This window comes from Cryptosporidium sp. chipmunk genotype I (assembly GCF_004936735.1).
Source record: "Cryptosporidium sp. chipmunk genotype I strain 37763 chromosome Unknown contig_18, whole genome shotgun sequence".
NCBI lineage: Eukaryota > Apicomplexa > Conoidasida > Eucoccidiorida > Cryptosporidiidae > Cryptosporidium > Cryptosporidium sp. chipmunk genotype I.
Genome location: NW_027125593.1, coordinates 345,316 through 368,825, shown reverse-complemented (window position 1 = coordinate 368,825; position 23,510 = coordinate 345,316). Strand labels below are relative to the sequence as shown.

Genomic DNA, 23,510 nt, shown 5'->3' with positions numbered 1-23,510 from the left:
CTTTCCGTTCTCACTACCTCAGAATAAATCCTCGTGTAATTCGTTCCTGTTAGGTAAATAAATAAATAAATAAAGTGAGAGCACCGACTTTTATTGTCCTTTTATCTATTTTATTTATTCTACTTTCAGTCTCTATTATTTTTTTTTACGAATGCCGCCCAAACATTGTCTTTTTTTGATTATGGCGCCAAAATGGGAACACATTTTAATTAATATTTAATAATTATTTAAAGGAATAATAAATTAATTCTTTTTTTCTTGCAATAGAAAAAAGACTTTTGAAGTAATCTTAATTCCAAGTTAAGTTTCACTTGCTTGGAAATAAGGAGAATATTTTAGTCTAAATTTGAAATTCATGATATTATAAATTAATAATGTTCATGGGAACACTTTTCTAAATACATAAATATAATGCTGTAACAAGATAATTCAATATATATCAAATAATATTAAGAAAACTATCATCTATTAGATTAATATTCAAAGAAATTTTTCAATTCTTTTACATCCATATTTTTATCTCCATAGACAACTTGTGTTAATTTCATTAGTAAAAACCAATTCAATTCTTTATCACTATTACATTAATTTTATCGTCTACTCCAACTTCTATCTCGTATTCAAATAATAATCTTTCTTTTATATCATGAGATAATTCTTGATTTGAAAATTCTTTTACAGGCTTTCTAATAATCTTCTGTAAATAATCGTTATAAGATGTTATTGCTGAATAAAACTTGCTTGATTTATTTTTATTGGAAATTAATTGTAAATAAATTGTAACATTTGCATCTGGATCCATATTTTTTTCTTTACGTATCTTTTGAATCTTATTAGCTAATTCTCTAGAATAAGCCATATTCTCAAATTCTATATCAGAAGTAAAATCTACTCCAATAACAAATTGAGAACTTCCTTCATAAATTATTTCATTATTAACATTTTTTACATAATTATCATTAACAACTGTTTGAATAATAATCTCATCCAAATTTAATTCAAAATTACATATTTTTATTGTACCATCCTTTAAAAATTTTTGAATAATTTCATTGGTCATTTCATTCTTAATATAATTTGTAACATCTTTCATAGATTTCCCCAATTTTGAACCTAATACTTTAAAATTTGGAGTTGCTACTAATTTTGTAATCTTTTCAAATTCTGAATTATCATCTGTAATTACTTGTAATATATTTAATTCTTCTTTAATATAATTAATTAATTTAGATTCTACTAAATAATCTAATACTGATTTATCTTTATGTACAATATTAATACTTTTTAAAGGTGTTTTAACACTAACTTTCTTTTTTTCACGTAAATTTCTTCCCATTACTATAATTTCCCTTAATTGATTTATAGCTTCTTCAATCTTTTCATCAATAAATTCTTCTTCAACTTTTGGTATTAATAATAAATGTACTGTATCTGGTTTTTCTTCTTCTGATTCATCTATTAAAGCATTCTTTAAATTAGAATATAATAATTCACATGTAAATGGAATAAATGGAGATAATAATTTTACTGTTAACATTAAAACTTGATAAAGTATTTGTAAGGAATTTCTTGTTTCATCTATTCCATAAATACCTCTCATTCTATCTCTATTTAAACGTACATACCAATTACAAAGTGTATCTAAAAATGATATTAATCTTGGAGTTACATTATATAATCTATAAGCATCCATTTCAGTTCTTACAAATTTTAATAATGATTGAGCTTCAGAATATATCCATTTATCCATAATATTATTAGTATTTTTAATAACTTGTTTATTTGATTTAAATTTTATATTATTATTATTTTCATATCTAATAGCTTCTTGTACAAAAAAACGATAACAATGATACCATGGAAGTAATACATCTTTAATAACATCTTTTACACCTTCTTCTTTAAATCTTAAAGTTTCAGCTCTTACTACTGGTGAATTAATTAAAAATAATCTTAAAGAATCTGCACCATATTTATTAACAATATCTAATGGATCAGGATAATTTTTTAATCTTTTTGACATTTTTTTACCATCAGATGCTAAAACTAAACCATTAACAATAATATTTTTAAAAGCTGGTTGATCAAATAATGCTGTAGATAATACCATTAAAGTATAAAACCATCCTCTTGTTTGATCTAATCCTTCACCAACAAAATCAGCAGGAAATATATTGTTAAATAATTCTTTATTTTCAAATGGATAATTAATAGATGCATAAGGCATTGAACCAGATTCAAACCAACAATCAAAAACTTCTTCAATTCTTTTTAATGGAGGATAATTTTCTCCTCTTGGATCAGGAATTTCAATATAATCAATAAAATGACGATGTATATCAGTAATTTCTTCATTTTTTAAATTAGATGCCAAAGATTTCAATTCTTCTATACTACCAATACATTTAATAACAGTATAATCTTCTGATACCCATATAGGTATTGGTGTTCCCCAAAATCGATTACGACTTACACACCAATCTCTAGCATCTTGTAACCAATTATGAAATCTTTTCTCTTTAACATAATTAGGAATCCAACTAGTTTTTTCATTATTAATTAATAATCTTTCTTTTAAAGATTCAACATTAATAAACCAGGAAGGAACAGCTCTATATTGTAAAGGTGTATCAGATCTCCAACAAAAAGGATAAGAATGTGTACATGTATTATCAGTTAAAAGTCTTGATTTTTTTTTTAATTCTTGTTTAATTAGTTTATCAGAATCTTTAAACCAAATTCCTTTTAAATCACTAACAGGTTCAGTAAATCTTCCATTTGAATCCATTGGACATGGTAAATTTGTACCATGATTATCAATTAATTCATTACTTATACAAACTCTATAATCATCTTCACCAAAAGCAGGAGCCATATGTACTATTCCTGTACCTGTATTATCAGTAACATAATCATCAGCAAGTATTCTCCAAAATTTACTACTTGATTCATGATTTCTAAAATAATCAAATAAAGGTATTATTTTTTTATTATGTAATTCTGCTCCAATACAATCTGAAATAATATTATATTCTTTAATTTTAAGCTCAGAAATTACCCATTCTAATCTTGATTCAGCAACTACATAAGTTATTTCCTCAGAATTTTTAGATTTAAAATATATATACTTTTTCTCAGGATGTACTGCTATTGCAACATTTGAAGGAAGTGTCCATGGAGTTGTTGTCCATGCTAAAAATTGAATCTTTGGATCTTCCTCTAATGGAAATGTGATAATCACTGATGGATCATTTACATCCTTATAATTTAAATTACATTCAAAATTCGATAGTGGTGTTGCACATGCTGTTGAATATGGCATCACTCTATAAGCTCTATAAACTAGATTCTTATCAAAGAGTTGTTTAAATACCCACCATACAGTTTGCATAAACTTTAAATCCATAGTTCTATATCCATTATCAAAATCAATTAATCTTCCAACTCTTTCTACTGTTAATTTCCATTCTTGAGTATATCTTAATACTATTGATCTACATGATTCATTATAGAAATCAATTCCTTTATTCAAAACATCTTCCCTACTTGTAATATTTAATTGTTTATCAATTTCATGTTCTACTGGTAATCCATGACAATCCCATCCAAATCTTCTTTCACAATAATATCCTTTTTGAGTTGCATATCTCGTAACTACATCTTTGACTGTACCTGCAAGTATATGACCATAATGTGGTAATCCTGTTGCAAATGGGGGTCCATCATAAAATGAATAATTTGGTCTCCCTTTTGTTTTTTCTAGAATGAGATCCAATATATTGATTTTTCGCCAAAATTCAAGTATTTCTTCTTCTAGTTTAGGGAAATCTGGTCTTTCTGATACCACGAAAAATGTTGTCATTTCTATTTAATTAAAAATAATTCAATGCCAATTTTATTATTACCTAACTTTATTCAAATAAATTCTCAATATTACTATGTAAAACTAATATTTGATTCGGATTTCAATTAAATTAAAAAAAAGATTTTTTTTTTTTCTTTTTCTTGAATAAAATTCCCCTCCTATATACTTTAGTAATTAATTTATTTGCCAAATAATTTTAAATTGTATAGGCATGAAAGAGTCCCGCGCAAATATACACAATTTTATTAGTAAATATTTATAAAATAATTAATATTCCACCAATATGAGAATCCCATTGTTTTTTAATATTTTAAATTTCGAAATTTAAAATGAAAGCTTCATTAATGTTTCTCTTTAATTCCAAACTTATCCATAAATGGAATATATAATTGTTTAATATATATATTTTTTCTTTCTTTTAGCGATACCTATATTAGTACAAAATGATAATATTACTTATTGCATGCATACCGCCCATATTAATATCTTGAATAAATGGATTATAATATAAATAATTATATATAATTTTATTGGTTTTTTTTTAAATTTAATGTAAAAAGAAGCTTTTTTTACATTTGATTAATTTAAGGGAGGAATCATTATAATACTTTGTAATAAAGTTATATTACTAAAATTTCTTGAGATTTCTGTCTTGCAAATATAACATCAATCGAAGTTAAAGGAATTTCAATATTTCATTTTTGTAAAATATTTATATAATATATATAAATATATAATTATATAAAAATAATAGTAATAAATACCATTATATTACATTGTAATTATATTTAAATGATTTGAAGACCCAATAAAGAAACAGTGAAAATTACCTCAATATTTCAGAGTTGATACCATTTAGAAAATATATCGATAAGGCTTAAATTTGGTTTGTTTATTCCAACTTTAGTACCGTATAAACATTATTTATTATTAAAGTTGAAAAGAAAATACATTGGCATTAATATTATATTGATGTAACTAATAGTTTCACCAAATCATTCTGAAATTATAATCCAAATCCGAACTTTTTTGAGATATTAGTATTGAAAAAATATAAATATATATATATATATATATATATATTTATATATATATCTATATATATTACTTATCATCTCCACTATAACCAACTTCTTTGATAGCTCGAAATATAAACAGGTTGGAATTTTGTATTATAATCTAAGTTTGGATTCAGTAAAAGCTGTAAATATAATTTAAAATAAATATTCAATATTAAAAATTTACTGAATTTGATTAAAAAACTTATATTAGCATAGTTAAATTATTATTATTGCTATTAAAAAATAATTATCAGCTTGAGATTAAGTTTTGTTTATTAGTAGTAATAATAATAATAATAATAAATTCAGCTTGAATTATAAAATTATTAATATTTTTGTAATACAATAATGGGATCTGATTGTTCCAGATTAAAGTTAGATTCAAAAAATGATAAATCTTCAAAAGATAATCGTATAATTGTGGAAAAAAATTCTGAAGATGGTAATAATTTCAATAAAGTAAGTCCAGAATCAAATAATATAGGATGTGAAAAGGTTAAAAATAAAAAAGACAACCATAAAGTTTTAGAAGTTCCATCATTTAATAGTAAAACAGTTAAAGAAAGAATACCAAGACCATGGAAATCTTTGGAAGATTTAACTTTTCAGTGGAAAGAAATTGATGTTGAAAATTCTCACTTTAAAGTTAGGTACATAACACCAAATATGTTCTTTAATCTTTGGGCTCAATCAAAGAATTCAAATCCACTTGGTAATTGTGGTATTACTTTTGTTGACTCTCAAAGTTTTTATTTTGATGTTAAAGTATTAGAAGCAAACAGTGAAGAAGAAGAAGCTATGGCTAGACTTGCCTCAAAAGGAGCACTGATGAAAAGAACTGTAATAGGAGCCTTACAGCCATTTAGAAGTTTTTCAAAACAAAGTACTACCATTTATGAAAGTAGTAACGAACTGGCTTTTAAAAAAATCAATAGTAGTAAATACTCGGATGCCATACTAAGATATTCAAGAACAATAAATAGCTGGCTTCTTGAACAAATTAATAATAAAGTAATTGTTCTTTTTGATCATCTTTGGGAAGGAAATGCTTCAATAAAAGGTGATCGTGTTTCACACGAATCACAGACTTTTCTTGATATTATGAATTGTTGTTCATGTAAACCTGAGCGTATCTTCATATTAGCCGGAGGATTTGCTTCCCTTAGTCCAAGATACGAACGATGCATTGATGAAAATCCGATTTGTTCAGAATTCTCTGATATAAATTTACCATCCAGATTTGCATGTGAATCTATCCCTCTGTTTCCAATTCTTACTCACTTTTGTGTTCTCACTTGTGATATCGGAATTCTTGCACATAATGACTGGGATAAACATAAAGATAAATTCAATATATCTAAAATCGTTAATTTGACAAATCAACCAGAGATCTTCAAATTCCCAAAAAGTTCTAAAATTAAATATTATAGCGTTCCTTGTTATAATACAGAAAGCCCAGATTATTGGGGAGTTGTTAATATTATCAGGCAAGCACATCATTTTCGTAAATCTGTGTTATTAGTTGATAATTCAGGTGATTACCACACATTTAATATTGTGGCTTTATTCTTAATTGAGTTGGGATATAAGCCATCTGAGGTTATCAAATACATTACAGAAAGAAAGTTTGGATTCACCTTTGATGGCTTTATACTTGATTTATTTGAACAAGTTTACGAGAAAACCCAATCGACTCCAGAAAAACTCCGTCCTGTTAGACCTGTAATTAAATTTCCAATTGATAAGGTTATTAACCATGAATTTGAAAAAAAGGTCGTTAAGACTATCCAAAGTATTTTAACAGAAAAGGCCTCTAATAGCAAAGAAAAGATTAACGAGTGCCTTAAAAATATTGTAATTGTGCTCAAAAATGTTATTTCATTTCCAAATAATCCATTTTATAGAATCGTAAGTTTTGAAAATGAAGTCTTCAAGAATTCGATTGGTCAGTTCAGTCAAGGAATTGAGATTCTTCAAATTTCTGGTTTTGAAATGTTTGAAAAAGAAAATGAAAAGAAGTTAAAACTTCCAATTGAAGCTGATATTAGTTTATGCAAAATTACCTTATCTTATCTCTATCAAGAAATTGCGAAGTACTCTTTCAAGCTTAATGATCACCACATCTTGTAAAAAAAATATCTTGAAAATTATGCAGATTTTGACGATTTCTAAAAGAAATTAAAATTGATCAATATTACTCATATACCAAACCAATTAGTAGAACTGCTTGAAACTCATTAATACTTAATTCCAGCTTTCAAACTCGAATTTATTTTCTATGGGTAAATTCAATCATTTATTATAATTTTGCTTTTGGTTAGAAATTATTATTATCATATTTGTAAATGTATTCTGAAATTCTTATGCTGTTTTTGCTCTTCTACACCCTTTAAGGCATTTCTAGCTTTGAATAATTGTAATAATTTCAATTTTTTAATGGTAATTTATCTACGAAGTTATTTAGCTTATTTTTATATTTTCTCTAATATTTATATCTGATAATATTTGAACGTTCTCAATTACTTCCCCGAATTTCGCCTCTTTCTCTTGCCTTTGTGAACTTCTGAAATGAAAGCTTTTAGAAACTATTCATCCTCCTGAAATTGATCTTCATTCAGATTGAATTCGTTCTTTCTAGTTATCAATTGGCTCTTGTACATTTCCATAATCTGAATTGATGAGGTAGCCTGCTCTGGAGACTTATCTTCTCTAATTCTTATAAACCTTGGAAATCGAAGTCCTATTCCTCTGTTTTCATCAATAGACCCCATTGCTGCAGTATGAACTGGAGATAGTGATAGATCTGCGCCTTTAATTTCCCATACAAACTTTGGCTGGAACCAAACATCTTGTTTGAGGGAGGACGATTGTCCACTAGAATCAAACCTATAGTAACTTTTTGGAGCACCCTCTGCAATGATGTGGTCCTTTAAGCTTGAAAATAATGATTGCAGAACTTCATCAGAAAAACCTGTTCCTGCCTTACATACAGTCTCATATACCTCCTCCTCTGTATTATAAACAGCTAATAAAAAAGTCCCAAAAACCCCATTCCTTTTACCTTTTCCGTAGCATGCTGCAATAGGAACAACATCAATACTATCAGTTAGTCCATCCACATAATCTTTTTTAATTTTTAACCAATTAAGAGATCTTTTTGATGGTTCATAGCTTGCATTTTCATGCAAGGTTTTGACCATGAGTCCCTCACAATTATTTTCAATAGACTCTGAGAGGAACGAATCCAAATGCTCAAGTTTATCAGTTTCAGTACTTGTAGCGAATTTAATATAGTCAGACTGTCCTTGATTAATACATTTTCTCAAATATTGTCTTCTTTCAAAGAGTGACTTTTTTAGTAAAGATTCTCCATTAAACTCCATGCAATCAAAAAGCATTAGGCAGATTTGAATCTGTATATCATCAAAAGCAACATTCTTCCTTTTTCTTGTACTCAAGACTTGAAATGGTAAAATCTTATCATCACTCTTAGAGTATGCAACAACTTCAGAGTCTAAAATACAGTCTTCTATGTCAGAGTTGAGTGCTTGATTCAAATATTGAATCAAATCTGGATACCTATCTGTAGCAGACTCTAAATTACGAGTGAAGATTTTGATCACTCTTTTATTGGACTTGTCTCTATATACGTGTACCTGAGCCCTTTCACCATCGTACTTATACTCAGCAGTAAAGAGTATGTTCTCAAATCTGCTTAAAACTTCCTGAATGCCCTTTGTAGGTCTTGCAAGCATAGGCTCACAAGGTATCCCAGTAGTTAGTTTGCATTTAGCAGAAATATCATGACTAGAGACTCCTTGAATAGCAACTTTAATGATCTTTTCAATATTTGGAAGCTGACATAGAGATGATCTAAGCGAATTTTCCATTTCAAGTATCTCACAATCCAATTCCTGTAAGTTCCTATACTTTTTTTCATTTTTCGTTAGTCTATAATCAGAAAAGCAAGCCATTTCATTCCCTGAGACATTCTTTGTTAGTACGAATGCACTTGCTAATGCCTGATAAACAGTAGTTTGCTGTATTCCAATTCTCAATCTTCCCTGTAAAAATCTGACTATATATTTAACTTCTTCTTGCTTACCTGAAACTAATAACTTTTTGATTTTGTCTTTCTTAAGCTGCTGAGACTGTTTACCTGAAATCTCCGTAAGTGAATACAATTCGTTGTAAACATCGTGTATTGTTAGTCTGGGTGGTTCAAAAAGAAGTCTCATTTGTTTCTTGCTGATTGATGCAATTTCGCCCAAATCCTCGAATTTTCCACTAATTTGATCTTCTTTAATTCTTTTCTCTGACCTATCAGAAGACTCAGATATGCACTTTATTAGAATAGAATCCCCAATCCCTAATTCTTTCCCTTCATAATCAGGTGCTACTTTATTCATGCATATGTAAACTGCATCAATTAGATCGCTTGGATTGTGGTGTATTATCAATCTAAATAAATTTGCAAGAATTACAATGCATCCCTTTTTGCTCCCAGATCCGCTTCCTTTTAGCTGCTCTATCTTTGAAAAGGCATCAGTAAGCACGGAAAATAATATTGAATTACTCTTTACTTTTGACATTATCTTTTCCTTACTAACTTTGCAGGGATCAAACATTGGACTTTGAATATCTTCATCTCCTGCCGTGACATTAATGGAAAATGGAGAGAAAAGACCCGTATTGCCCGACTTTATTTTTTTACTTAAACTTTCGGATCCATCTTTTACACAGGAATTCTCACTTTCCTTGTTCTCAGGGAATTTCTCAAGCTCTGTGCACTTACTCTTATTAATACTAGAGGGTGTGTTTCCTGTCCCAAAATTAAACGACAACTTCTGCTGAATACTTGAGCCTAACTTCACTTTCTTTGACTTCCTCTCATCCTTTTGAATGCTACTCATCAATTCCCTTCCTAAAATACTATCTAGAGATATTTTTTCATTAACAAATGATTCTTTTGAATCCACAATGGAATCTTCTGTCTCTATCATCCCATTCCAATCATCTTCCTCATCAAAAGATGAATCTAGAGATCTAACAGTCATTTTAACTCAAAACTAGATATAAATGTAATTGCTCGAATTCATTAATTCACAAGTCTTTTTCTGTTCCTGTTTCATATAAATTCCAATCTAATGTAAATTCTTGAAATCTTATTATTACTGCTCTCAACCAAAAAATCTTAATTATAAGCTAATTTTTCGCTAATTTTCACTGTCAGCTTTTTTTAATTTATTATTTTTACATTGATAATTATATCCCATGTTAAATTGATTCATGTAAAATTACTAATTGTTACGTGTGGCGGTAAAATGTGGGGTGCAGATTTTTTTTTTTAAATAAGTCTGTTTCCCTATACCGGTACTTTTGCAAGTTAAAAACAGCGAAAAAAAAAAAATTTCTCGAATAAGAAAAAATAGCAATAATAATACAGAATAAAATAATTTGTAATATTTATTGGAATGAAGTTTTGTTTAATTCTGGTACTATAATTCGAACCAGCATTTATGATTTTACTAGCGTTCATTAAAAAGAACAAGAAAAAAAACTGAGATAAAACAATGATCCACTTCTTTATCATTCAGAATTTGAGTGGAAGCACAATATTTTCCAAGTGGTATAGTTCTGAAAATGTTGAGAATAGAAACAGAATACAAGAAGCCATAAAGGAAAAGCTTTCGTTCCTGGAAGAAAAGCATCTTTCATACTTTACTTTAGAAGATACAAGAATAATATTCAAAAAGTATAAAAAAATATTTATGATAACAGGAGTAGATTTTGATGAGAATATTCTACTAGTACTTACAACAATTCAATTGATAAATGAGGCATTTGGAAGTCACTCACGCGACATTTCTGATGTGGATGTTATATACAATAATAAGAAATATATGAAAATTATAGATGAGATAATTCTAGGAGGTGAAGTTATAGGGACCTCGATGAAAAATATTAAAGGCTTAACTAAGTAGCAATAATACTTATTGAAATTCGAACTAGGATTTATAAGTTTATATAATAATGCTTATTATCTATATAAGAAGTCTATAATTACTAAGCCTTTGACTTTTTATATATGTGTAAATGTCTATCAATAGATGATGAAGCTATATATTTACTACATGGACTAATATATACACTTGTAATTATATCGTAGTGATTTCCTATACAATAGAAATGAGTATACGTAGATAACATTCCGTTATTGCTATTGTTTGAATAGGCTACAACATCTTGAATATAAACCTTGAATGAAGAAAACGACTGAGATTTCTTGGTCAAATTTTCAGAAGTAACAAATATTGGATGCCTTTTTGATGAAGAGAATTTATTAAATCCTACAGCCAAAACAGAATTATTTTGTCCATCAACTGAAAAGGAAATCGAATTAATCTCACTACAAGTTGAAGTACCATCCGTGATTTTTACTAGATTAACTTTTTTAACAATTATATTTTTATTTTCAGCCTCAATAAAACAATAACGTAATAATGAATCATCGGTACCGCATACAAGACACAATCCAGTATTAATATTATTACGTGGCCTCCATATTAGTGATTTAATTTCTGTAGACAGCTCACTAACCTGGTGGCATTTCCAAAGAAAATCTGTACTTGATAAGTTAACTTCCTCATTTTCAATATTATCACTTTCAGATAGCTTTTCAATCTTTGTAATAGTTACACATGGCAAGTATATTAAGGTAATCAGTCCATTAGAGCCGCCAAGAGCAATCCAGCATCCTCCACTTGAGCTTGACCTTTCTATAGCAATATTTGTGAAAGAAAATACTGCAAGCTCAAAATCTTGTTCTTTCATTTCTTTCTCGCCAAATTTATAGTAAATTGGCCATGCTAAACCTGATATCTCATTCTTTCTAGAAATGTACTGGCTAACTCTTCTTCCAGTCTTCACAGATATAAAAGTAATACTCGAACCGGGATTGACTCCAGCTGCTACTATTAATTTTGAATTAATGAATTCTACACAAATCGAGTCCCCAGGATGACCATTCATAAAGAATACATCTGGCTTTATAACAAAAATCCCCTCAGCTAGGCCAATACTACTAATCTCAACATTAAATCTATTTTCAGCTTCTTCTGTACTCATTTCAATATCTTTATTGGCATTACTGCCTAATTGTTCAATATTCCAAATATATATCCACCCATAACATGTTAATCCCATCAATAAACTCTTACAAGGAGATAAAACCAGCTTCGAAATTCCACCATGGTTATTTTCTAATATATATTTAGGTGTAAAACTCTTGTCTTTATTATCTTCAAGATCTTTATAACAATATACATTTACATTTGACTCTTCTCCTATTAATCCAACGAATACATAAAAGTCTGACAAAACTACCGATGAAACAGATGAGCTACAATCAATATCTAAAATCTTTGAAAAATGCTCCTGTATTTCATCCATTTTAATTACTAAATCGAATTATTCTCTATTTTAAACTAATAATTTGAACTTTTGGCGGCAAAGTGCAGCCCTTTTTATATTTATCATTAAATACATTACGTGGAATTGACAATATATTTGGTTTTAAAGTATTAAAATTAATTATTGAAATTTTTAGATTGAATTAAATACAGTTTTTTCTGGTTAAAATCTTTTACTCTTTAATAAAATCCAAAGAATTAATGCTTGTCAAACTCTGTTTAGTCATTCAAAGTTGTGCAAATCCCCAATTATTTCCAGTCCAATCATCTAATTTAAATTAGTCTCTTTAATGTAAAATGTACTAATTTACAGATAACATCGTAATTTTTAGCTAATAAATTTTAATAATTATATAGCGACCAATACTTTACGTGTGTGTGTATTATCCTATTATTATAGTCAAGTATTAAATTTGTACATTACTACCTATATATTTAATATGAAAGGTCAGTGTATTAGGTAAGTAAAACAGAAGACTTAAGAGAAATTAAGAGAGATTAATATTATCAATTAAAAGTTTTATTTCTTCTATCCTTATTTCATATCTTTTAATATATATTTTTGAAAATATAAATATCAATTTAAATTTAAACAAAATTAGAACATGCATTAACATTTGTTATTAAATTCACAGCTGGCGCCTATTTTTGAGACAATTTTTTTTTTAAGTATTTTTTTTTTTCTCCCCCTTAAACAATAATAATAGATAAATATATTGACTGGTACTAAAGCGGTACCGACGAGACAAAATAATAATTTTTTTTAATTATATTATTATTTAAATTATATAAAAACAAAAGCAATTATAATTTAGAATACATTAGCAAAGAGTCAACGTAAAATATACGCGACAGTAATTAAATTTATCTTTTTTAAATAAAAGTGAATATTTTTCAAGGAATAGAAACATCCACCGGAAAAAAAGGAGGAAAACTATTAAAAAAAAATCAAAGTTAAATTTCAAGTTGTTTAAAGGACTCAAATAACTAGTAAGAATGGTAAGTTTGTTTTACACTTAATTTTTTCCCCATTTTAGACAATACTAACTTATTTCTATTCAAATTATTAGCCTTTGATATTGCAAAAACGTTTAGCAAAGGAGGTTTTAAAATGTGGAGCAAATAGAGTATGGCTAGACCCAACTGAAATGGACACAATTTCAACAGCAAACTCTCGCCAAAGCATCCGTAAATTATACAAGGATGGTTTGATCTTGAAGAAGGCTGTTGCTACACATTCAAGAGCTAGAATTAGCAGAGTCCATGAGGCTAAAAGAAAGGGTCGTTCCATGGGTCTTGGTAAAAGAAGAGGTACAAAGGATGCCAGAAGACCAGAGAAGGTCTTATGGATGCGCCGTCAAAGAGTATTAAGACGTCTTTTACGTAAATATCGTGAATCTGGCAAAATTAACAAGACCATGTACAAGCAATTCTACATGAAATCAAAGGGTAACCAATACAAGAATAAGAGAGTCTTGATTGAAGCTATTCACGTTGCTAAGGCAGAGCATCTTAAGGAAAAGGCATTACAAGATCAGCTTGATGCTCGTAAGGCTAGAGCAGCCAACTTGAAACAAAAGCGTAAGGTTATTCAATAAATCTTGAATAATTTGCCAACGACTTCAAATTCGTGACGTCATCCTCTTTTACTTATTTCCGACCTTAAATCGGAAATACTTTCTATTTAAGAGCACTCCTCCTATATATATATGTGGGTGGTGTGAATGTATCTTATAATTTGCCTACTGAGGTGATTTAAGTTCTTTTCTATTGATTTAGACTGTACTTATATAGTATAAGAGGAAGGTGAAACTGAAGAAGGCTTGTTGAGATAGATAGAGGTACTTTACACCAAGGATAATAGATTCTATATTTTGTTATTTGGAGATTATGATTTTATCTATAATTTCTTTTTTTTGTCCAATTTTATTTTTTTTTTCTTATACATTATTATTGGCATATTGAAAATGAAAATTAGCCGCATAGTAATATGTTTTATTTTACACGTAATATAATAAACTATAAATCACTTTATATATCAATTTTATATCCAATATATGTGTTTAATGTAATATATGTTAGTTTATGTGGAAAAGAGTTATGAAATAGAGCAAAATTGATGGACTAAATGAAGAGCTACGCAATACCATGTAAAATCGAGGTTAAGGAGGATCTCAAAGATGGGATTTCCTTGATTAGCAAAGAGATGATGAATAAATTGACTGATAATTTGGCGGACACTGAGTATGATAGAATTCACCTAGTTGAGTTGAATTTTGAAAGCCTAGAAAATTCGAAATTTCTTATTCTTTTTAAAACCTATGATGATATTGATATTTGTAAAAAAGATATAGTGTATATTCACTCTGGACTTAGTTCTATTAGACACCTTAACAAAGGATATATTAAATATATAAAGCATGAGAAATTTCCAAATGTTGTAAATAAGACAATTTCATTGGATATAGTGTTTTCTGGACCTCTTTTTGTCCAACTGAGCACTCAATCAGATGTATTTCTACTAAATTATAGGAATCTATTGGTGGAAGCTCTAAGAAGGCAACTTTATTGCTACTTAAAGCCCAATTTAACAGAATATCACTTAAAAGATACACTTAGCAATGCAATTCTTCCTTTTCTTATAAATGAAAAATACTACTTTTTTCAGATTCAGCATGTTAAAGAAAATAATTTAGCTTCTGAAGAGTTTCAAAATCTCCACATGAATTTTATTTCAAACTTACTAATTATCCCAAACATAAATCAGTTAAATTCCATTGCCAACAATAATAACAATAAATCAAAAAATCTGGAAATTGAAAGCTTTTTGGTTAAAAACATTAATGATATAAAAAATATTTTAAATAATAATAATAATGCTACAAGTATTTTTTACTTAGATACCACGTATATACTAAATAAATACGTAATTGAGAATAATGTTTCTATAAGAATTTTGAAAAATATTAAAAATAACATAATCGAGAGAATTAAAGACATTTTACAGGAAATCACAATATTCAACAATTTAAACTCGGATAAAATTATTTCTATAAATATATTCTTGTATAACTACATCACATCCTTTTCAAACTTATCAATTCAAGGCTCCTTAATTACTCAACTAGAAGAATACTTTTTCAGATTTACTTGCATCAAAAAACTAACTCTTATGGAATACAAAGATTCACAAAATTCAGAGTCTCTTAATTGTTTTAACAGAAGTAATATTTTTTCCAAAACTTCTTTCTATAATACTCGCCACCTAAAATGTCTAATAATGACGAGAAATTATTTCCACATGACTGGCGCCCAATCTCCGCATGCAAATGGAAAATTATTATCTGTATTACAAATTGAGAATGAGGTAGAAAAAAAAAAAGAGGACATTAAGTTGAATGAAGAAGAGTTGCTTTTTAGATATTTTAAATTGAAGAAGGAATTGAATGAGTATGTATCGATTTTACTATTAGACAAGAATTTTGATGTATTTTTGGAATTAATGTATTATCAAAATTTGAACAAACTTAGTATGCAACAATTGGAGGATTTATCAGGAAATAGAGATGTTATAATAGGAATTGATATAGTAAATTGGATAATCAGAGTATGCTTTGGAATTTCAGACAAACAATTAGTTTATAAAGTGGTGGAAATATTATTTAGAAATTTAGTAATTGGTAATTTATTATATAATAGCTATTTGGAAGACAAGAAAATGTTATTATGTAAAACTACTGAGGGTTCCGATGGTAAAAATTTTGCTTTTAATAATCAAGATTTTAGTTTTAAGGATGAGAGTATTAAGTTAATAATACAACAAGTTAATGATCAACTAATTATTTACAAAATATTTGAGAATGAGTATAGTAAAATTAACCAACTAATAAACCAGCAATTTACTCCAAGAATACTTATATACGGTAATAAAGACAATTTAAATGGGAGTAAACTTTCTGTAGTAAAGCAAGAATTAATAAAATATATCCAAAAGCATTATATTAATTACAAATTTGTACATAAACATATACTTAGTTTATTAAGCCCATATGTTGGACAATCTGAAGAAAATATTAGGCAATTATTTAACACAAATATTCCTACAATACTTATTCTGGAGGGAATTGATTTAATTTCCAGTAATTTTATAATTAATAGTAAGCAAACAGGTGCTCATTCTTTTCAAGATAAAATAAACTTTAGCTTAACAAATAATTCAAATTTGACTAACTCAAATCCAAATTTCTTTAATTATTCACCTGATTTATTCAATAATATTTCTTTTAGAATTAATTTACATAAAGAAAGAATTAAAAATATGTTTAATACAAGCTGGACCTCACATAATTTAGCTCAGACTAATAGATGCCTAGAAAATGACCAAACTGATGATCAATCTCCGTCAAAAAATTCCAATGACTCCAGAACTCTACTCACTACTCTTCTTCTTTGCTTAGATAACGTTGAAAAGAAGAATCAGAATGTTATTGTCATCGCCCTCTCAAACAAACATATCCTCGAACTAGACGAAAGTATAACTAGAGCCGGAAGATTAGATATACATATTCCCGTATAATTCTAGTATCAATCTTTTTCCATGTGGACAAAATCAAAGAGTACTAGGGACTATCAAATTACAAAAATTCTATTTTCTTTTTTGCATGATCCATAGATTAAGTTTTTCTCTAATCACTATTTTAAGTAATAACTAAAAAAATCACATCAGTATGACTGAAATTAATTTTGACAACTATTTTTCCGAAGAGAGCAGTAGTTGTTATATTTGAATTAAAGAACTAGTAATTACAATCTGAAAATTATAACTTCTAAGTAAATTCAAAAATAACGATTCTCTCAAGACTTCATTTGATCACGAACTTTTCTAATGAAGTTAATCAGACCTAAACGACAAAATCTTGCATCGTTCCTTTTTTTCAAGTCTGAATGTAATAATTAGTCAACCTCTTCCATCTTGGATGCCTGGAGCTCTGCATCATTAACTGGCTCAAGGGGTGGGAGATCATCAACAATATCTTCCTCATCAATAGAAAGACCAAGCTTGATCATTCTGTTAATTCTAGATGAGAATTGAGTTGGATCCTCTAATGAGAAACCAGAAGTAAGTAGAGAAGTATCATAAAGTAGCCAGATCAAATCTTTGACAGTCTTATCAGACTTGTCATTGGAAATCTTGGTCTTGAGCTCAGTAATGATAGAATTGTATGGATTAATTTCCATAGTCTTCTTTGACATCATATAAGATGTCATACTAGTATCTCTAAGAGCCTGAGCCTTCATAATACGTTCCATATTTGCAGACCAACCAAATTCAGATGTGACAAGTACGCATGGTGAGTCAGAAATACGTTGAGACGTAATAACCTTATCAACCTTATCATGAAGAACCTCCTTGATTAATTGGCATAAAGGCTCGTATTCCTTTTGGAGAGCTTCAAAGGCTTCCTTCTCCTCAGCAGTTTCTTCCAAAGTAAGACCTTCCTTAGTGCAGCATCTCAATTTCTTACCATCGAATTCCTTCATTTGTTGTACGCAGTATTCATCAATTGGGTCAACCATGTAAATTACCTCATAATCCAACTTTCTAAGTTTCTCAAGGAATGGCGAGTTTTGTACTGCCTGAATAGATTCACCAGTAATGTAGTAAATTTCCTTTTGATTCTCCTTCATTCTATCAACATATTCTCTTAAGCTTATGAGTTCTTCACCACTCTTTGATGTTTGATATCTGAGAAGCTCACTAATTTTATTCCTGTTGGTAGTATCTTCATGGATACCTAATTTAAGATTCTTGCTGAATTGTTCATAGAACTTCTTGTAGTCATCTGGCTTCTCAGTAATTTCTGTAATCAATTCCAAACACTTTTTAACAATGTTTTTCTTGATAACTTTAAGGATCTTATTTTGTTGTAACGATTCTCTCGAAATATTTAATGGGAGATCTTCACTATCAACAACACCTCTAACAAATCCTAAGAATTCTGGAATCAATTCCTCGCAGTCATCCATAATAAATACTCTACGTACATAGAGCTTAATGTTGTTCCTCTTCTTTCTGGTTTCAAAGAGATCAAATGGAGCTCTTCTTGGGATAAAGAGAATTGCCTTAAATTCTAATTGACCCTCAACTGAGAAGTGTTTGACTGCAAGAGGATCTTCCCAATCATTTGAAATTGATTTATAGAAAGAAGAGTACTCTTCAAAAGTAACTTCCTCTGGCTTTCTCATCCAAATTGGCTTATTCTTGTTAAGCAAGTCCCATGATTGAGTTACTTCCGTGATCTTCTTCTTCTTTGGTTCTTTTTCTTTAACTTCTTCAATCTTTGGTCCATCTTCTCCATCCTCTTCCTTCTTCTCTTCCTCCTCATCAACATCAGAATCAGTGATTTCTTTTTCTGTAGTCTTTTCAACAGAAAGTTCAATTGGGAAGGAGATAAATTCTGAATGCTTCTTAACTAAATCCCTCAAAGTACGCTCCTCAAGATAATCTAGTTGATCTTCCTTAAGGTGTAAGACGATTCTAGTACCTCTTTGTAACTTGTTGTCAGATGTATCATTGGTAATAGTAAATGAACCGCCAGCTGATGATTCCCAAATGTACTGTTCATCACCGTTGTGTTTGGTAATTACAGTAACTTTGTCAGCGACAAGATAAGCAGAATAGAAACCAACACCAAATTGGCCAATCATACTAACATCACCACCAGCTTGGATTGCTTCCATGAATGCCTTTGTACCTGAACGAGCAATAGTACCCAAATTGTTAATGAGTTCATTCTTAGTCATACCAATACCAGAATCTTCAATAGTTAAGGTATTATTAACCTTATCTGGAATAATTCTGATATGCATTTCTTCATTGCTCTTTAGTTGTTCTGGGTCAGTCAAAGATTCATATCTTATCTTGTCCAAAGCATCCGAAGCATTAGAAATCAATTCTCTCAAAAAGATTTCTTTATTGCTGTAAAAAGTATTGATGATTAAGCTCATCAGCTGCTGAATATCAGCATTGAATGCGAAAGTCTCTACCATTTTGATAGTTTTTAGTTTTATAGAAATAAAAAATCTTCAAGTTTTCTTCTTCAAAAATGAAAATTACCCTTTTTTGATAGAATGATTTTGTCCTTTCTCTTACGTGCCCCTATTTTATTCAATTTAAATTAAAACTTTCCCCCCTTGACCTATCTATTTAATATCTCACCATTTATTTGACATTATATACCTTTTAATACTTTTTTTAACTTTTACGTCTATGCATTTCCAGTCTTTACCATTCAGCTATCTATTTAATTATTTTTATCTATCTATTTAATTATAAACTTTATTTTAAATGGGGGTAAGAGTTGAGACAATACTTGCGTGCCTGTCTCGTCGATACCCTCGTTAAAAATTACTTAAAATTCCCCTCAATTATATTTATTTTGTATTAATATAAATGCAAAAAAATAACCTAAATATATTTTCTGCAGAATTATTTATTTTTTATATTAAAAGGAATTATTTGTATTATTATTGCTTTCTGTAAATTCAATTATTGTAATCTCACTCTTTTATGTCACCACCCCTCTTTAACCCCCACAATACTTTCTTCTCCAGATTATTTTTAACTCTCCCAGTAATTAAGTAAACGTCAAATTATGTATACAAAATGAGATAAATTTATTTTCTTATAGTTTTAGCTGGTTTTTTTTCGAGCATTTGAACTGAGAATTTCTATGTTCTCTAATTGTACTTAATTGTTACTTGTATGCATTTTCAGAATATATTTGCATTAATACAAAGACCTGAATTGCTATGAAAGTAATCCTGCGCTTATGCGAATTTTCTTTCACACCTCTCTTCTATTTGTATCTTCATTGTAGCTAAATTCCTATTCTTCCTTTAAAACTCTTCATTTCATCCACACAATATCAACTTGTCCTTAATCATTTTTTCTTAACCTGTCGCAATTCCTATATAATTTATTGTTAGTGCTCATCACCTTTTTCACAACTAATGATTTAATCTTAAGGTCACGTCATGTGGATACAAATTACATGCATGCATTTATGTGAATGAATAATTTAATTAATATCGTTATTTTAAAAATAATAAACATGCACTTTCAAAAAAAAAAAATTAGTAAATTTCTTTTGTATGTTTACTAAATGAAATTTTATTTGAAAAATGTTTGAATTTTGATTATAAAACACGAACATTCTTGGGGCCTTCAACAAGTCTTTTTGCTAATTGAGTATAGTCAAATTTTCCATCTTTATCAACATTTGCAAGTAGTAATAAGTCTTCAACATCATTTGCTGGAACGGGCTCTCCTGTCGTTGTCATCAATTTGATGAAGGAATTTGCCGGCATAAGTCCTGTGTTATCTGGGTCAAAAACTTGAAAAGCTTCAATTATAGTATCTTCATCAAAAGGAACCTTATATTTAGCTCTGAAAATTTTAATAAATGCATCAAATTCTATTGGAGCCAGAGAACTGGTATCTATTTTTTTAAGCCCTTTATCCTTACTCCCGTCAGATTGAATATCAAGTCCTGGCCAGCTTTCTAATAATGCTGTCTTCAAATCACGGTCTGTTACTGTCTGCCCAAGTACTCTAAATAAAATGCATGCCTATAAATTTTAAAATAATGAAATGATTAATTAGTTATTTATTATATTAAAAAAATGTTTTATAATAGGTAATGAAGAAGAATCATTATTATTTGAAATGAATCATTTAAATATAGTAGACAACACAAATGTGTTAATATTTGGTCAAATTAAAAGCTCAACAGCAAATTCACTCCTTATGAATTATATACATTATACTTTCTAAACTTTATATTACTTCATATACCTATTTAATGATATTGAAAAATAACTTACCTGATCAAAATTAATCTTTCCATCCGAATCATCATCAGCTAAATCAAAAGTCTCTCTGACTGCTACTAGCTGTGCCTCATTTAACCTCAAACTTTGCTTATTTGTTGGCATGTTGATATTATCCAAATACTGACCACAAAACAAACTTGCAGAAGTTTCTATAATGAAGAGAGAAATATACTACCCTTTCAATTTCTTGAAAAGCAAAACAACCCCTTAAATACATAAATATATATATATTTAATACATGAAAATCTTCTCTATCACCTGACTTTTTTGCCTATGCCGATTTTAACCTTTCCACTAATACAATCTAGTTTACTAATTTAACTTGAAAATGCATTAATTTTTCAGATTGGCGCCGCCCCTCACACACATTATTAAACCACAACACATTGTCTAATTGACATTTCCCGCCTTCAGCGGGAATTTTTAACACTGACCAGAAAATAAATTTCTTTTCAACTATTTGTATAAGTTTTTATCGAATAACCGTTGTTTGCTGGACTATATTTCAAGAATGAGTCAGGATTGGAATCAAGTAGTATGGAAAAAGGGAGGCTCTAGGCCGAAAGGAGTATCAAAAGAACAAGATCTTAATCAAGCAAGAAGAAAAGGCGAAGAAATTATTACTGAGAAAAAGTTCCTTGGAGGTAGAAATGCATCAACTAAGCAAAACATCCCTCAAAATGCAGCTAAATTGGACGAAGATACTGGTGATTATCGTATCTTCAGAGTTTCTGGGGAATTTTCTAGAGCTTTACAACAAGCTAGAGTTGCTAAAAAGCTTACTCAGGCTCAACTTGCGCAAATGATTAATGAAAAGGCTAGTGTTGTTAATGACTATGAATCTGGAAAGGCTATCCCAAACCCCATATTGGTTCAAAAGATGTCCAGATGTTTGGGAGTAAATTTACCAAAGCCTGTCCCAAAAAAAAAGCCAGATAACAATATTGATTAACAGTACACCATCTATTTATCTATTAATCACATTTCCCCTTATTTTTTTAAAATAATATTATCGTTTATAATTTTCTATATAGATTAGGTATCTCTTACCTATCTAAATAATAATCAACAACTCAAACTTTTTAAATATATTTAAATTTAAATAGCCACATATAAATTCACAATCTTTGTACATGCTCCAAATTCATTAATAGTTTTTTTTTGCTACTTAAATTCTTTTAATAAACTCCAATTCTTCACTTTATTTATGATTTTTTACATATTCTGCAGTATAACTTAAAGAAATAGGAAAAAAAACGAAATTTGCTTCAAATTAAATCACCTGATTTCTAACTCTCAAGTACACAAGAATTTTTTTATCTTAAAACTTAATTTCTGAATATAATTTTATACATCCAATATTAACAACAATTTTTAAAAATATTTATCCCCCTTCCACCGATTCCCCTTAAATGCACACAATTGTTTATCAATGCATACATTTTGTACTGTTAGTATTTTATTTCCTTTTTTTTTTCTCTCTTTCTCTTTCCCATAAAATTGTTTCATAACTTTCTCAAGTCTCAACCTTTATTTATCTAAATTTATACAAAATTAAACTTGAAAACACAATAATTGTTGAACTTAATAGCATTAAAAATGCTGCAACAACTGGTGAAATAATAATATTTGGATAAAAAATTCCCGCCGCCATTGGAATTGTCAAAACATTAAATATATATGCCCATATTAAATTTCTATTAATTACTTTGTGTGTTTCTCTAATGGTAATTATTATTAATTATTTAAGGGTAATTATGAATAATTAAAAATTAAATTCGAAGAAAAAACTTTTAAATTTCCTCTTTTTACTTACCTCCCAAGTTTAAATAAGAATTTAATATTATTCTGGTAATTAGATAATATTATTACATCTGCATGCGTAAAATTATTTATCCCGCCCTTTCCCAATAGTATTCCAATATCAGCAGCCTCAATAGAAGCTGAATCATTTATCCCATCCCCAATCATCATTACTCTTTTTAGGTTTTTCTTTGATCTATTTTGACTTTTCTTTCTACTTTCTTCCTTCTTTTCAAGATGTTCTAAATCAAAGGGTTTGAAAAATTCTTTATCGGTTGGATCATTATTTAAGTCAAAATTAAAGTCAATATTAGAAATCTTATTTAACTCCTTATTTGATTGAAGATCTAGAATAAGATGAAGCTTATCATTAGGAGTTGAATTACTCATAATTTTATCAGAATCTATTCCAAC

General features: G+C 28.6%; 11 protein-coding genes across 11 annotated transcripts; 5 read left to right on the top strand and 6 right to left on the bottom strand.

Annotated features, from left to right (window-relative positions):
• Nucleotides 1–562: 562 nt before the first annotated feature.
• ELE39_001488 (isoleucyl-tRNA synthetase family) lies at nt 563–3,862 on the bottom strand (the record flags this gene model as incomplete). The annotated part of the gene is made up of 1 exon (XM_067344527.1): nt 563–3,862. One exon carries the CDS (start codon nt 3,860–3,862, stop codon nt 563–565), a length of 3,300 nt encoding a protein of 1,099 aa, XP_067201465.1.
• Nucleotides 3,863–5,274: 1,412 nt separating this feature from the next.
• ELE39_001487 (uncharacterized protein) lies at nt 5,275–7,056 on the top strand (the record flags this gene model as incomplete). The annotated part of the gene is made up of 1 exon (XM_067344526.1): nt 5,275–7,056. One exon carries the CDS (start codon nt 5,275–5,277, stop codon nt 7,054–7,056), a length of 1,782 nt encoding a protein of 593 aa, XP_067201464.1.
• Nucleotides 7,057–7,511: 455 nt separating this feature from the next.
• ELE39_001486 (DNA LIGASE I) lies at nt 7,512–9,983 on the bottom strand (the record flags this gene model as incomplete). The annotated part of the gene is made up of 1 exon (XM_067344525.1): nt 7,512–9,983. One exon carries the CDS (start codon nt 9,981–9,983, stop codon nt 7,512–7,514), a length of 2,472 nt encoding a protein of 823 aa, XP_067201463.1.
• A 516-nt stretch (nt 9,984–10,499) lies between these two features.
• On the top strand, nt 10,500–10,910 carry ELE39_001484 (AP-2 complex subunit sigma; the record flags this gene model as incomplete). The annotated part of the gene is made up of 1 exon (XM_067344523.1): nt 10,500–10,910. One exon carries the CDS (start codon nt 10,500–10,502, stop codon nt 10,908–10,910), a length of 411 nt encoding a protein of 136 aa, XP_067201461.1.
• Nucleotides 10,911–10,992: 82 nt separating this feature from the next.
• On the bottom strand, nt 10,993–12,378 carry ELE39_001483 (uncharacterized protein; the record flags this gene model as incomplete). Its single annotated transcript, XM_067344522.1, has 1 exon — nt 10,993–12,378. The coding sequence occupies one exon, from the start codon at nt 12,376–12,378 to the stop codon at nt 10,993–10,995; it is 1,386 nt and encodes a 461-aa protein (XP_067201460.1).
• A 1,016-nt stretch (nt 12,379–13,394) lies between these two features.
• ELE39_001482 (ribosomal RPL19) lies at nt 13,395–13,996 on the top strand (the record flags this gene model as incomplete). The annotated part of the gene is made up of 2 exons (XM_067344521.1): nt 13,395–13,397; nt 13,469–13,996. 2 exons carry the CDS (start codon nt 13,395–13,397, stop codon nt 13,994–13,996), a joined length of 531 nt encoding a protein of 176 aa, XP_067201459.1.
• Nucleotides 13,997–14,526: 530 nt separating this feature from the next.
• Nucleotides 14,527–16,974, top strand: ELE39_001481 (uncharacterized protein; the record flags this gene model as incomplete). The annotated part of the gene is made up of 1 exon (XM_067344520.1): nt 14,527–16,974. The coding sequence occupies one exon, from the start codon at nt 14,527–14,529 to the stop codon at nt 16,972–16,974; it is 2,448 nt and encodes an 815-aa protein (XP_067201458.1).
• A 377-nt stretch (nt 16,975–17,351) lies between these two features.
• Nucleotides 17,352–19,448, bottom strand: ELE39_001480 (heat shock 90; the record flags this gene model as incomplete). The annotated part of the gene is made up of 1 exon (XM_067344519.1): nt 17,352–19,448. The coding sequence occupies one exon, from the start codon at nt 19,446–19,448 to the stop codon at nt 17,352–17,354; it is 2,097 nt and encodes a 698-aa protein (XP_067201457.1).
• Nucleotides 19,449–20,597: 1,149 nt separating this feature from the next.
• Nucleotides 20,598–21,395, bottom strand: ELE39_001479 (myosin regulatory light chain; the record flags this gene model as incomplete). The annotated part of the gene is made up of 2 exons (XM_067344518.1): nt 20,598–21,029; nt 21,285–21,395. 2 exons carry the CDS (start codon nt 21,393–21,395, stop codon nt 20,598–20,600), a joined length of 543 nt encoding a protein of 180 aa, XP_067201456.1.
• Nucleotides 21,396–21,804: 409 nt separating this feature from the next.
• On the top strand, nt 21,805–22,245 carry ELE39_001478 (multi bridging factor type 1 like transcriptional co-activator; the record flags this gene model as incomplete). The annotated part of the gene is made up of 1 exon (XM_067344517.1): nt 21,805–22,245. The coding sequence occupies one exon, from the start codon at nt 21,805–21,807 to the stop codon at nt 22,243–22,245; it is 441 nt and encodes a 146-aa protein (XP_067201455.1).
• An 860-nt stretch (nt 22,246–23,105) lies between these two features.
• Nucleotides 23,106–23,486, bottom strand: ELE39_001477 (E1-E2 ATPase family; the record flags this gene model as incomplete). Its single annotated transcript, XM_067344516.1, has 1 exon — nt 23,106–23,486. One exon carries the CDS (start codon nt 23,484–23,486, stop codon nt 23,106–23,108), a length of 381 nt encoding a protein of 126 aa, XP_067201454.1.
• Nucleotides 23,487–23,510: the final 24 nt, after the last annotated feature.